This window comes from Balaenoptera physalus, assembly GCF_965194825.1.
Source record: "Balaenoptera physalus genome assembly, chromosome: 4".
NCBI lineage: Eukaryota > Metazoa > Chordata > Mammalia > Artiodactyla > Balaenopteridae > Balaenoptera > Balaenoptera physalus.
Genome location: NC_138891.1, coordinates 97966672 through 97980602, shown reverse-complemented (window position 1 = coordinate 97980602; position 13931 = coordinate 97966672). Strand labels below are relative to the sequence as shown.

The window sequence follows — 13931 nt, the reverse complement described above, 5'->3', positions numbered from 1 at the left end:
CAGCCTTACAAGAAATGTTAAAGAGAGTTCTTCAAACAGAAACAAAAGGATGCTAATTAGTAACAGGAAAACATGAAAGTATAAAACTCAATGGTAAAAGTAAATACACAGTTACATTCGGAATACTCTAATGTTGAAATTGTGGTGGGTAAATCACTTCTAACTCTAATATGAGAGTTAAAAGACAAAAATATTACAATAACTGTAACTATAATAATTTGTTAACAGATATACAGTGTATAAATGTAAATTGTGGCATAAAAACAAAATGTGGAGAGAAGAGTGTAAAAAAGTAGAGCTTTTGTGTGTTTGAAGTTGTCATCAACTTAAAATAGACTTATATGACGTTTTATGTAAACCTCATGGTAACTACAAAGTAATAACCAATGATCGATATACACACAAAAAAAAGAGAACAGAATCACAGCATAACACTACAGAAATTCATCAAATCACAAAGGAAGAGAGGAAGAGAGGAAGAAAGGAACAAAGGAATTATAAAACAACCAGAAAATAATGAACAAAATAGCAATAGTAAGTCCATACCTATCAATAATTATTTTAAATATAAAGGGACCAAACTCTAATTAAAAGACGTAGAGTGGCTGAATGGATTAAAAAACCAAGACCCATCTAATTCTCCTGAAAGAGACTGACTTCAGCTTTAAGGACACACATAGACTGAAAGAGAAGGGATGGAAAAGATATTCCGTGCAAATGGAAACCAAAAGACAGCAGGGATACCTATATTTATATAAGACAAAATAGACTTTAAGCCAAAGATTGTGATAGGACACAAAGAAGGTCATTATATAATGATAAAGGGGTCAGCTCATCAAGAGGATATAACATCTGTAAACATGTACACAACATAGGAGGACCTTAGTATATAAAGCAAATATTAACAGATCTGCGGAAGAAATAGCACTACAGTAATAGCAGGGAACTTCAATGCCATGCTTTCAACAATGTATATATAGAACATCCATACAGAAAATTAATAAGGAGACACTGGACTTAACATAATGTTAAAGCAGATGGACCTAATGGACATATAAAGAACATTCCATCCAACAGCAACAGAATACACTTTCTTCTGAAGAGCACATGAAACATTCTTCAGGATAGGTCATCTGTTAGGCTGCAAAACAAGCCTTAATAAATTTAAGAAAATTGAAATCATTTAAAGTGTATTTTCTAACCACAATGGTAAGAAAATAGAAATCAGTTAAAAGAAGAAATTGGAAATTTCACAAATATGTGGAGATTAAACAACAAACATGCCACTGAACAATGAATGGGTCAAAGAAAAAAAAAATCAAGAGCAATCAAAATATATCTTGAGCCAAAGGAAAATGGAAAGACAACATACCAAAATTTTGGAATGCCTCAAAAGCAATTCCAAGAGGGAAATTTATAGAAATAAATGCCTACATTAAAAAAAAAAGAAAGATATCAAATAAACAACCTAATTTTACACCTCAAGGAATAAGAAAAAGAAGAGAAAACAGCCCAAAGTTAGTAGAAGGAAGGAAATAACAAAGATCAGAGCAGAAGTAAAGGAAATAGGGACCAAAAAACAATACAAAAGATCAACAAAATTAAGAGCGGGTTTTTCATAAAGATAAACAAAACTGACAAACCTTTAGCTACAGTAACTAAGAAAAAGAACTCAAATAAAATTAGAAAATCAGAAATAAAAGGAGACATTACAACTGGTGCTACAGAAATACAAGGGATCTTAAGAGACTACTATGAACAATTATACACCAACAGATTGGATAACCTAGAAGAAATGTATAAATTCTTAGAAACATACAACCTACCAAGACTAAATCATGAAGAAATAGATAATTTGAATAGACTAATTACTAGAAAGGAGATTGAGTCAGTAATCAAAAACTTCCCAACAAATAAAAGCCCAGGACCAGATGGTTTTACCAGTGAATTCTAGCAAACATTTAAAGAAGAATTAACACCAATCCTTCTCAAAGTCTTCCTATAAATTGAAGGGGAGGGGAGAACTCCCAAACTCATTTTCTGGGGCCAGCATTATCCTGATACCAAAGCCAGACAAGGACACTACAAGAAAAGAAAATTATAATCCAATGTTCCTGATGAAACATAGATGCAAAAATCCTCAACAAAATGTTAGCAAACTGAGTTCAACGATACATTAGAAGGATCATAAACCATGATCAAGTGGGATTCATTCCAAGAATGCAAAGATGGTTCAACAGCTACAAATCAATCAATGTGATATACCATATTAACAAAATGAGGAATAAAAATCTATATGACCTATATAAACTCAATAGATTCAGAGAAAGCATTTGACAAAATTCAACTTTCTTTCTTGATAAAAACTCAACAAACTTGGTACAGAGGGAACGTACCTCAACATAATAAAGGCTTACATGAAAAGCCCATTGAGCTAACATCATACTCAATGATGAAATGCTGGAAGCTTTTCCTCTAAGATCAGGAACAAGAAAAGAATGCCCACTCTCACCACTTTTATTCAACATAGCACTGGAAGTCCTAGCCAGAGCAATTAGTCAAGAGAAGGAAATTAAAAGACACCCAAATTGGAAAGGAAGAAGTAAAACTTCTATTTGCAGATGATGACATGATATTATATATAGAAAACCATAAACACTCCACCAAAAAGCTGCTAGAACTAATACATTTGGTAAAGTTGCAGGATAAAATATTAATATATAGAAATCTGTTGGTTTTCTATATACTGAAAACAAACTATCAGAAAGAGAAATTAAGCAAACAATTTACATTTACAATAGTCTCAAAATTTACAATAGCCTCAAAAATAATAAAATACTTAGGAATAATTTTAAGGAGATGAAAGATCTGTACACTGAAACCTTTAAGACATTGATGAAAGAAATTGAAGAAACACAAATAAAATGAAAGACAGTCCACATTCATGGATTGAAAGGATTAATATTGTTAAACTGTCAGTACTACCCCAAGTGATCTACAGTTTCAATGCAATCCATATCAAAATTCCAATGGCATTTTTCACAGAAATAGAAAAAACATTTCTAAAACTCATGGAATCACAAAAGACCCTGAGTAGGCAAAGCTGGAGGCCTCACATGTCCTGATTTCAAACTATATTACAAAGCTATAGTAATCAAAACAGTATGGTATGGGCATAAAAAAAGACACATACATCAGTGGAACAGAATTAGAGAGCCCATACATAAACCTACATATATATGGTCAATTAATTTATGGCAAAGGAGCCAAGGATTCACAATGGGGAAAGGCTAGTCCCTTGAATAAATGGTGTTGGGAAAACTGGATAGCCACATGCAAAAGAATGAAACTGGACCCCTATTGGATACCATACATAAAAATCAACTCAACATGGTTTAAAGACTTGAACACGAAAGCTGAAATCATAAAACTCCTCAAAGAAAAAAATAGGTGGTAAGCTCCTTGATATCAGTCTTGGCAATAATTTTTGGATCTGACTCCAAAAGCAAAGGCAACAAAAGCACAAATAAATAAGTGGGACTACATCAAACTGAAAATCTTCTGCACAGCAAAGGGAAACATCAACAAAATGAAAAGGCAACCTATGGAATGGGAGAAAATATTTGCAAATCATATATCTGATAAGTGGTTAATATCCAAAATATATAAGGAACTCACACAACTCAATAGCAAAAAAGCAAATAACCCAATTAAGAAATGGGCAAAGGACCTGAAAAGACACTTTTCAAAAGAAGACATACAAATAGCCAATAGGTACATGAAAGAATGCTCAACATCATTAATCATCAGAGAAATGGAAATCAAAACCCCAATGAGATATTACCTCACACCTGTTAGGATGTCTATTATTTAAAAGACAAGAGAGAGCAAATGCTGGTGAGGGTGTGGAGTAAAGGGAACCCTTGTGCACTGCTGGTAGGAATGTAAACTGGCACAGTCACTCTGGGGAACAGTATGGAGGTTCCTCAAGAAATTAAAAATAGAACTACCATATGATCCAGTAATCCCACCTCTGGGTGTATATCCAAGGAAATGAAATCATTATCTTGAAAAGATATCTGTACTCCTATGTTCATAGCAGCATTATTCACTCTAGGCAAGGTATGGAAACAACTTAAGTGTCCATTGACAGAAGAATCGATAAAGAAATTATGATGTGTATACACACACACACACATACCCATACATACAGTTGACCCTTGAACAATGTGGGGGGTTACAGGTGCCAACCCCCCAAGCAGGTGAAAATCTGAGTATTGCTATCTCTGCCTCAAAAATGGAGGAATTGAAAATTGACTCACCCAAGGGCAAGAAGCTGAAATAGTTTGGATAGAATCAGGACTCAAACCCTAATTCTTTTGATTCTGCATATTATGATCTCTAATCAAATACAAACTTTAGTTAAAGATCTGTAAAATGAAAATACAGGTACTGTATTTATTGAAAAAAATCCACATGTAAGTGAACCCATGCAGTTCAAACCTATGTTGTTCAAGGGTCAACTGTATGTATGTATGTGTATACACACACACACAATGGAGTGTTATTCAGCCTTAAAAATGAAGTAAATCCTGTCATTTGCGATAACATGAATGAAACTGGAGGGCATTATGCTAAGTGAAATAAGCCAGGCAGAGAAAGACAAATAGTTCCTGGTATCACTTACATGTGGATCTTTTTAAAAAAAATGTCAAACTCATAGAAACGGAGAGAGTAGAAAAGTGACTGCAAGGGCTGGGGTAAATAGATGTTGGTAAAAGGGTACAAACTTCAGTTGTAAAATGAATAGGATCTGAGGAACTAAAGAATAATATGGTGCCTATAGTTGAAACACTGTACTGTATAATTGAAATTTGCCAAGAGATTATAATTTAAATGTTGTCACCAATTAAAAAATAGCAAATATATGATGTAATAGATATATTAATTAATTCAGGGGGAATCCTTTCATAATGTATATGTATATCAAATCATGTTGTACACTTTAAATACCTTATAATTTTTTTCATCAATTATACCTTAATAAAGCTGAAAAAAAGAACAAAATTATTGAAAATTGTTGCTTCTGGCAAACGGAATTTAGGAATAGGAATGAACTGCTTTGTAGTATTTGAGTTTTTAAAACCATGTACGTGTTCTTCTGATAAAAATGAAAATTAAATTTAAAAAGCTATTTCTAAGACCTACTTCATCACAATGAATATCTAAGTGGAGTACAGTCCAGGTGACAGCTGCAGTCAAGCCTTTGGGCCTCATAGAGGAAAGCCAAATGAATAACACCCCTGGCAGAAGCCATGCCTGGTTTTGCCCAGAGAGGTATGAATCCAAACAAAAACAATCCTCCCGGCTGCCCTATCAGAAGGCAGCATGGCTCTGTGGTTAAGGCCATGGGTTTTGGAGCCAGAAAGACTTGGGTTCACAGCTGCACTAATGTGTAACTTTAAGGTAAGTAAATTAACCTCTCTGAGCCTCAATTTCCTCGAGTATAAAGATGAGGATAATAATGGTATTTGTGAGGATACTATCAATTATAGGAATTATAACCTCATAAGGGTATAAAAGTATCTGTGAGTTTAATCCTTATGAGGATTAAATGAGATGATACATGTAAAAGCAACGTACCAGGCACATAGTAAGTCATTATAAATATTCTCTAGTATTATATCTCTAAAGAATTTTTTTAAAGGTGCTTCTATTCTTGGGGAATTTGACACACACTGCCATAGAACTCTCAAGGCAGAACCACATACTTGCTTTTGTGTTTGTAAAGGTTATAAGAAGGGCATCTGTGGTTCACGGGCAAAACTGACAGAGATAGGGAAGCTCCAACCTGCGGGCTCTAGCCTGAGGTAAACCTCCAGGTCTGGTTAGGGCAGACACTTCTCTCCGCCTCCCCTTCCTTTGTTCCTCTCTATAACGATTTTCCTCTATTTTTACCCATAACATACAGCTAAAGTATAGTTTTCATTACTTGATAAACTTAACAAAAGCTCATAAACCTCAAGCAACCACTTTTTATATAGAAAGGCCCCCCCGTAGCTCTTTGTTGGTTTGAATTGTTTTGTTAGCTGATTGGCCCCTAGTGTCATCTTGAAATATTTGGGCCCCATTCAGGTTGGGTTTCAGTCAGAGGGAAAGAAAGGGAAGAGGGGAAAAAGAAAAAGGAAAAAAAAAAAAAAAAAGAGTAAGGAGCAGTGGAATAGGGAAAGGGAAATCAAATTAGTCAGTTCTCCAAGGACACTGCAGGGTTATGGAAAGCATTTCTGGATACCCGCCATGTGCAGGCATTGTGCTGGCCTGGGAATACAGATGAGAAGCAAAGGGCAGAGCTGCGGAGATACTTCGAGGACAAAATAAGCCTAAATCGGACAGAAGGGAGAGGAGCAGGGCATCAGCAGGCATCAGGGATCATTAATTAGCTGCCCAGTAGGTCCTTAGGGACATTTCTTTTCTCTCCCATTTCTGTGGGGGGACACACAAATTCCAGATCTGGGCTGCACTCTAATTCTGTAGTGTTGCTATGAGTATCTCGCACCCCCTTCCTAGATACTGAGGAGTTCAAAGTGAAAAGTAATAAAATGCAGCTGCATAGCACAGGGAGATCAGCTCGGTGCTCTGTGACCACCTAGAGGGGTGGGATAGGGAGGGTGGGAGGGAGACGCAAGAGGGAGGGGTTAAGGGGACATAGGTATACATAGAGCTGATTCACTTTGTTATACAGCAGAAGCTAACACAACAATGTAAAGCAATTATACTCCAATAAAGATGTTAAAAAAAAAAGAATATGGCGATATGAAAAGAAGAATTGCTCTTTTTAGAGACTAGTGGAGTTCTGCACTCTTAGCTGTTCTTTTGCCTGATGAAAAGTTGCAAACCTGAGCAATCAACTCAATTTCTTCCTTCTTTAATGAGGAAGCAATTATTCTTCTGCTGCTCAGACCTACAATAAAACTAAATAAAATGCCCAATGCTCTGGCAGCTTATTTTATTCCTTTCTACAAAGCTGATGAGAAGAGATATTGAAAGTTAATACAGACTGCAGAGACCAGAATTTCACAAAAACCATATGAATAAGGGCATAATGGCCATTCCACATACCTGGTTTGTTCAATCAGATTTACAGTATACAAGAAGTTGCTGCCTCTATTCCAGTTTATTTTTAGTGCCAAGGTTTTATTAAGTCAAACAACATAAACCAACGGTCCCAAACTATCTTTTCTGTCAGCTACAGGAAACTTTGGTAGGTTTTAGTCTTAGAGGAAGAACTGTTCTCCAGAATCCTCCCAAGCCACAGACGACAGTAGAAGTACTTGAGCAGGTTAAGTAAACTTGATTTATCTTAATTCTCAGACAGAGTGCATTTTCCATAGGAAATCGCTAGACCACGTGTATGTCTAGCACACAAGTGGATTCTTCAGTTTTTTAGCCAAGGAAGGAGACACATGGTCTCATATGAAGAGAAGTCTGATATACAAGGGCTTTTTTTTTTTTTAAAATAAATTTAGTTATTTATTTATTTTTGGCTGTGTTGGGTCTTCGTTTCTGTGCGAGGGCTTTCTCTAGTTGCGGCGAGCGGGGGCCACTCTTCATCGCGGTGCACGGGCCTCACTATCGCGGCCTCTCTTGTTGTGGAGCACAGGCTCCAAACGCGCAGGCTGAGTAGTTGTGGCTCAGCGACCCAGTTGCTCCGTGGCATGTGGGATCTTCCCGGGCCAGGGCTTGAACCCGTGTCCCCTGCATTGGCAGGCGGATTCTCAACCACTGCGCCACCAGGGAAGCCCTACAAGGGCTTTTTAAGTGGACAGTGATTGTGTTAAGTCCATATTCCCCAGCTAGTTCATCAGGAAGAATCCTGCCCATCAATGTATTACCAAAATGTGTGCTAAAAATAATTTGTCTGAAAACAAATCGCAGACCACAGACATCGATTCAAAGCAAAAATGGTTTATCAGGACAATTCTACTTGCTGTAAGATGGACCTAGGTTTTGGTTTTATTTTCAGTTCCAGTTTTCCCACTGATTCTGTGCATGGCTTCAGGTAGCATAAGATTACATCATTTTAGAGCTGGGAGAGATTTCAAGATCAATTAGTCCACACGTTGTGTCCTTTTAAGCAGTGGTGCAACACTTATTTTTTTAAGCCATATCCTTTATCATTTCTTCCATTCACGGAACTAAATATAATCATAGTGGTCTTTGCAAACAAAGTAGTTGGCTCCGGACAGGAGAGGCTCTTCTTAATATTTTTCTTTTAGTTCAACAAGAGCCACACAATGAGGTTTCATGGGGAAAAAAAATAAGTGGAAACTAAATGTTGGAGAGTGGCCTAGATGGGTACTGATTCAGTGGACGCTAACATCTCTACATCTTCTTTGTATTTTAGGGGCGGGGGTGAGAGAAGGATCCTCCAAAGAAGGTGATAGAGTTGTGCCACAGCTTTTTGCCTCTGTTAACAGATCTCCTGCTTCACCTGACTAAAGCAGTTCTGGCTCGCCACAAACAGCCCCTCTTCCCTGCGTACATCTATCACCCCAGCTGCAAGAAGCTGTCAGCAAGGCTGGGCCTGTCCCTGCTGTACCGCCCTGGGAGCTGCACCCAGGTTCCTCAGGGCAGCCAAGCGGCTCCGTTTTCTAGAGACAGAAACGTCTCACGCCAGGTGTGCAGCTGAACTCTCCCAGCAGCAAGACACCTGCTGGATGGTCCCGTACTGTGGGTTATTTTTCGAGCTTCCGCAGAGTAAATAAAACTCGGGTAAGTCGTTAAACATGGGCAGGGAGACGGTAGCATCGTTGACTGTCTTTTTGATTCTAGAATAGTGTGTAAACACTTAGAATTTTTATCCCCAAAAGCTCTGTAGATCTATTTTCTCTGCCTTGATTCTCCTGGGTGTTCTAACACCAAGCTCTACTCCACCTATGTCACTGTGTAACGATTAGCCAGTAATTATCACCTGTTTTTAGAGCTCCTGCTTTTTAGTCAGGACAAATGATGGAAAATGCGACTAAAATAAATTCTTTATGTGTCTCCTAGAATTGGAAAAAAGTTATAGATACTCTTTCAGAAGTTATTATCTTCCAGTTTTTCAAACAGGGAATTCCAGAACCTCATGGGGGAATTTTAACAGCTATAATGCAAAGTTTGCTTATTTAGGGAGTTTACTGTGTATTTTGACTCAAAATTTTCCTCAAGTAATGAAATGTGACTAAAGTCATTCTTTATAGCTAATAAAAACCACCTGCTAACTGCATCCTGTACATACTTCCTCTTTATTTTACAGGGAGTCTTTTAGTAACATTAATCTTGTATCATGGTTGGGGTAGAGAAGATACAATGGAAAGGAACGTTGCCTTAACAATGTAAGACAGTATGAAAAAAGCCTGCATCAAAAGAGCCAACAAACCTACATTGGGGAACTCGTAGTTTTATTATACTTGCTGTAGCCTTGCTGTCAGTAGTAACTTTGAGGACTACTTGTATTTCACCTAAGTTGTGCACATGGATTTCACGTGGAATACTCTTGTTCTTTCTTTTCTTGCCGGCCTGCTTCATGCCATCCTATCCTTTAAAGTCAAGTTCTTGTCTCAAGTATTCCACGAGGCTTTCTCTCCTCTTCTAAATTGCAGAACCTGGGTGTAAGTCCTACATCGGCATGTCCTTTTATTCTGTGTTATGATGTTTCATGGGTGTTAGTTTTGTTTCCTCAGGTACGTTTAGGCTCAGAAATCTCAAAGTAAATGAAATGATTTGACTTCACTTTATTCTTCCTTGGTTATTTGACTAATAGGGGTTTCAACACATAATTTTAATATTTCAGCTCAAAACATTTTTGCCCATTAGATAGACAGATTTATCTCCATCATACCTCTGAGAGTGCAGAATATATTTACAAGCTCAGTGGGGGCTGGGATCTACTGAACTACTAGACCACCACAAAGTTTCCCATGGCATAGACTAGATAATTCTCATTAGAAAATTTACATCCATGTGTGTTATATTTGTCCCCAGTGTGAGAATGTTCTCTACTTCAAACTACTGATATACAACTTTTAAATCATGACCCATTAGGGACTATCAATATAATCCTGGTCAAATCACATTTATGAACATTAACAGTCTTTATATCTGAATGGATTTCATTTAATTGTACCAAACTAAAAATAACATTAAATAAGCCACATACAGACATGCATAGTGGCCCCAAATTTATGCCAAGTTGTAAAACTTGGCATGGAGTTCTGATTACAGGGATTCCTAATCTCAGTTTAATACTGCTTTTTCCAAAGACAAATCCAGAAAGGGCTTCCTTTGGGCTTTGCTTGTCTTGGGATAAGGATAGGTCGCAGGGGTCCTCCTTAGAAGGTACACTGACGACAGACAGCAGAGACAAGCGAGACACATAGGAGGAGGGTGGGATAAAGAGGACAAGGTTGTATCTGAGTCTGAAACAATTACAACCAGAAGCTGGATGTGAACCCCATGACCTGATCGGTCCTGTGATTCCAGAATGAAACCCAGCTCAGCCCAAAGGCACGTTTCTCTTATGTACCTATTTGACCAATTCGGTCAGATGCCAGAATGATACTCATGAAAGAAATTAACAAAAAGTTCTTTTAGTTAGATTTGTTCTACCAACTGCTACTCGTTATAAGTAGCTCTAGTATCGAAAGTGATTATTCCAACTAAATGAAAGTCAGAATGAAAATGAAAGTCAGAGCAAGGCACTCCCCAGTTACCATCCTTTAGGGTCTCCCCATCACCTGACCATGTTTCTTGATCTGGCACAGAAGGACCTCCCTAACTTGGCTTCTGCTTCTCTTGGCTTCTACGGCTTCTGTCCACATTTTGCCCCTCACTCTGGTGAAAACAGCCCGTTATTCACCACACACAACTGTGCCATTTCGGGCCACTGCTCTGACACGTGCTATCCTCCCTGACATTCCTTTCTCTTACCACAGTCACCTAGCTGGCTCCAGCCTACTCCTCCTTCACGCCTCAGCCTAGGGGTCACCTCCCCCAGGAAGTTTTTCCTAATTTCCCCAGACCTTGCGATGTGCCACCCACTCTGGGCTTCTGTCGCCCCTGGTGCAGACTTCTACCAGAACTCTCAGCACTTTGTGTAGAATAATCGGTCATTAGCGACCTACCCCACTAGCCTCGAGCTCCTCAAGGGCAGGTACCACGCTTACTCCCGTTTGTAGGCACAACACCAGCCACAGGGCTGAGCACGTTGTTGGCACTCAGTAAATGTTAGCTGAATGCAGACCCAAACCTTTTACAAATAAATCAGGTTTAAAATGTCACTGGCATTATTCTACCTCTGATTATGAGCTAATAGGTGCACTGTGAAATCTGAGAACAGCCTGATTCAGAAAAGGAATACAATGAACATTTAGAAATTGGATGCCCTTCAATGTGCTTTCTGTGTACTCCACAGCTCACTTTTTCTTAAGTGGAATAAAAAGCAGGAAACTGAAGAGAAAAACCAAGTTTTGTAAGCCCAAATCCACCTATTAAAAAGTCCAAATTAAATGACCTTTTTTTTCTCTTTTACTCTTTCCTTAAAATAAATTATAGGCTCTCTCCCTGTTCATCTTGCTAAGGAGACAGAACCAAGATCATCAAATGGACTTTTACTGAAATATATGCTTATTTTGGCTAAGTTAATACCTTCAAGAAAATTAGCAGTTGCAAAATTCTCCAAATTACAACTCAAAATAGAGAACTTAAAAGAAAAAAAAATACACTGGTGGAAAAGTGTTGTTTTTGCTGTATAGGACTACAGTTTATATACAGTAAACCATCTATAATGAATTAGATACTTCCTTTTCTCCTGAAAAGATTAGAAAAGTCTCCCTGCCGTCAGAGCCCAGAGAGGCTCTTCTGGGTGTCACAATCAATACCCAATTCAATTCAGTCACATGACAATGAAAGATACAAGAAATAAAACATGAAAAAAAAAAAATCTCTGATGCTGAAGTTCCAGTCTTCACCTCCACTGATCTTTTTCAACACTGAGGAACTTTATCAAGTTATGAAATACTCAATCTGGAAAAACTCCTGATTGTGTGAAAATTGATCTATGTTGCTTGGGGTACTATACTTAAGATGTCAGGGGTGTTTTTGTTTTGTTTTATACTGAAAGTATAGACAGTTTATCAGACAATGTTTTGGAGCTTGAAGAAAGAAATCGATTTTTCACAGAGAGTGAAATTTAGTCCAGAAATGAATTTAGCACATTGGCTTTATTATGGAAATGCTTGGCTGTGTCCATATGAGAATCTCCTTGAGCAAAACATTTGATAATTTAGCCATGTAAAACAAAACAAAAACAAAAAACCCCTTCCCTACTACATTTCTAGAAATGCCTAAGGCCCTTATTTTTCTTGAAATAATAAAATGAACTGACAAAATATTAGGTATTTTAGGTTTAAAAAGGAATCACAAAACTGTACAGCAAGATAACAACCTGGTATCAATGTGTAGTAAGGACGGCCAAGAAAAGTTGTTTATTACTGAACAATTGTTAATATTATATATGTCCATTTTCAAAAATCTATTCTCATTGGTCTATATTAAAAACACCCAAAAGCAAAGGGTTACTGTGTCTGGGACTAGTCTGTAGCTATACTAAGCATTAACTGTTACAAACTTTCACCTGCATTTGTCACATGGCTTTTGTTTCCTTGCCCTCTCCTTCCAGCATGCCAGGCAACTTCTTCTGTGCTTCAAATCTAGTTTACACCATCTACACTCCAGTTGTCTCTGGTCTATAGACTTTTCCTCCTCTAAATTTTGGTATTTAATATCAATGTTTGATATAAATGGCCTTCTATCTTTCAATGTTCCCAGCTATACTGTTAACTTACAAGACCATCTTGTCAGCTCTTGTATCCCCACCAATAACTTGCATATTTGTAAACCATGACCCTAGGGGTATCTAGTGCTGTGTATGGAAAGCCAAAGAATGAAATGCAAACTAGACCCTCCCTTAAGATAGAGAAGGATGATGTCATTTTACTCCTTTGTTATGATTTTTGCACTCTCAGAATTCACCTGTAATAGCACTGGTGGCTCACCTTGTGTCTGGTTTTAGATTTTCTACTGTGGAGAAGGTTTGATTTGTAGTTTGAATGGACTTGTTCTTCCCACCGAATGACCCATTTTCTCTGGATATAACTTCATATTCTGAAAAGCAAAAAAAGCCAACAGATACTTGTCTTTATGCTCTGGTGGACTGAATGCTCTCGAAGCTAACCGCATAACAGAGTCAACTCTCATAAAAGTGAGCAACAAGATTGCAGGTCTAGAGACGTATTGATCGTACACGTTAGCAACTTCCAAATGGGGATTGTCAGAGGATGATGAAGATCCCAAAGCATTTGGGGAGTGGCTCATTGACCATTTCTGTTTTCTCTTTACTAGAGCAGGAAAGGTCTGGTAACTGTGAAGACTGTTGATGCTCCTATGGTAGCGTTGGTTATGGGTAACCTATGATTTTGTTAGCTAAGTCGGATTGTCTGCCATTGCTGGAAAGCCCAGTGTGGCTTTGTAAAAAACATTGTATGAGGAGCGGTGTTTCAGTAGAAGCACATTTCCTGCTCATGGGGCTTCACAATATAGCTGGGAAAAATGTCACTGACTACATGGTACTGCTGCAAAAAACTGAGTTGAAAACCACAGCAGCAAATAACAGTTAATCAAATAATGAACAATGAACTATACTTTTCTATAGTTCATTATTTTGAACTACAGAATTATGGGATTTTGATACCTACTGCTTATGTAAGTTACATAAATTTTGTACATACTGCTAACATATACCCCCTTGATAATTATCCTTGAATTAAAAAAATTATGCCCTTAAAGTCTGCATAGAGATTTGCATAAATTTAACTTAAGGGTAGGTTTCT

At 37.6% G+C, this 13931-nt stretch overlaps 1 protein-coding gene across 39 annotated transcripts in view; it reads right to left on the bottom strand.

Moving 5' to 3' along the window:
- Window positions 1-13931, bottom strand: part of ABI3BP (ABI family member 3 binding protein) — a 280524-nt gene that overhangs the window by 28317 nt on the left and 238276 nt on the right. For all 39 annotated transcript variants that reach the window (XR_014263069.1, XR_014263070.1, XR_014263071.1 and 36 more), the window contains one exon: window positions 13098-13206. Coding sequence is in view for 35 of the 39 variants with exons in the window: in XM_082460250.1 (XP_082316376.1) it covers window positions 13098-13206 (109 nt within the window). In the remaining 4 variants the exon portion in view is untranslated. The remainder of the gene's footprint in view (window positions 1-13097; window positions 13207-13931) is intronic.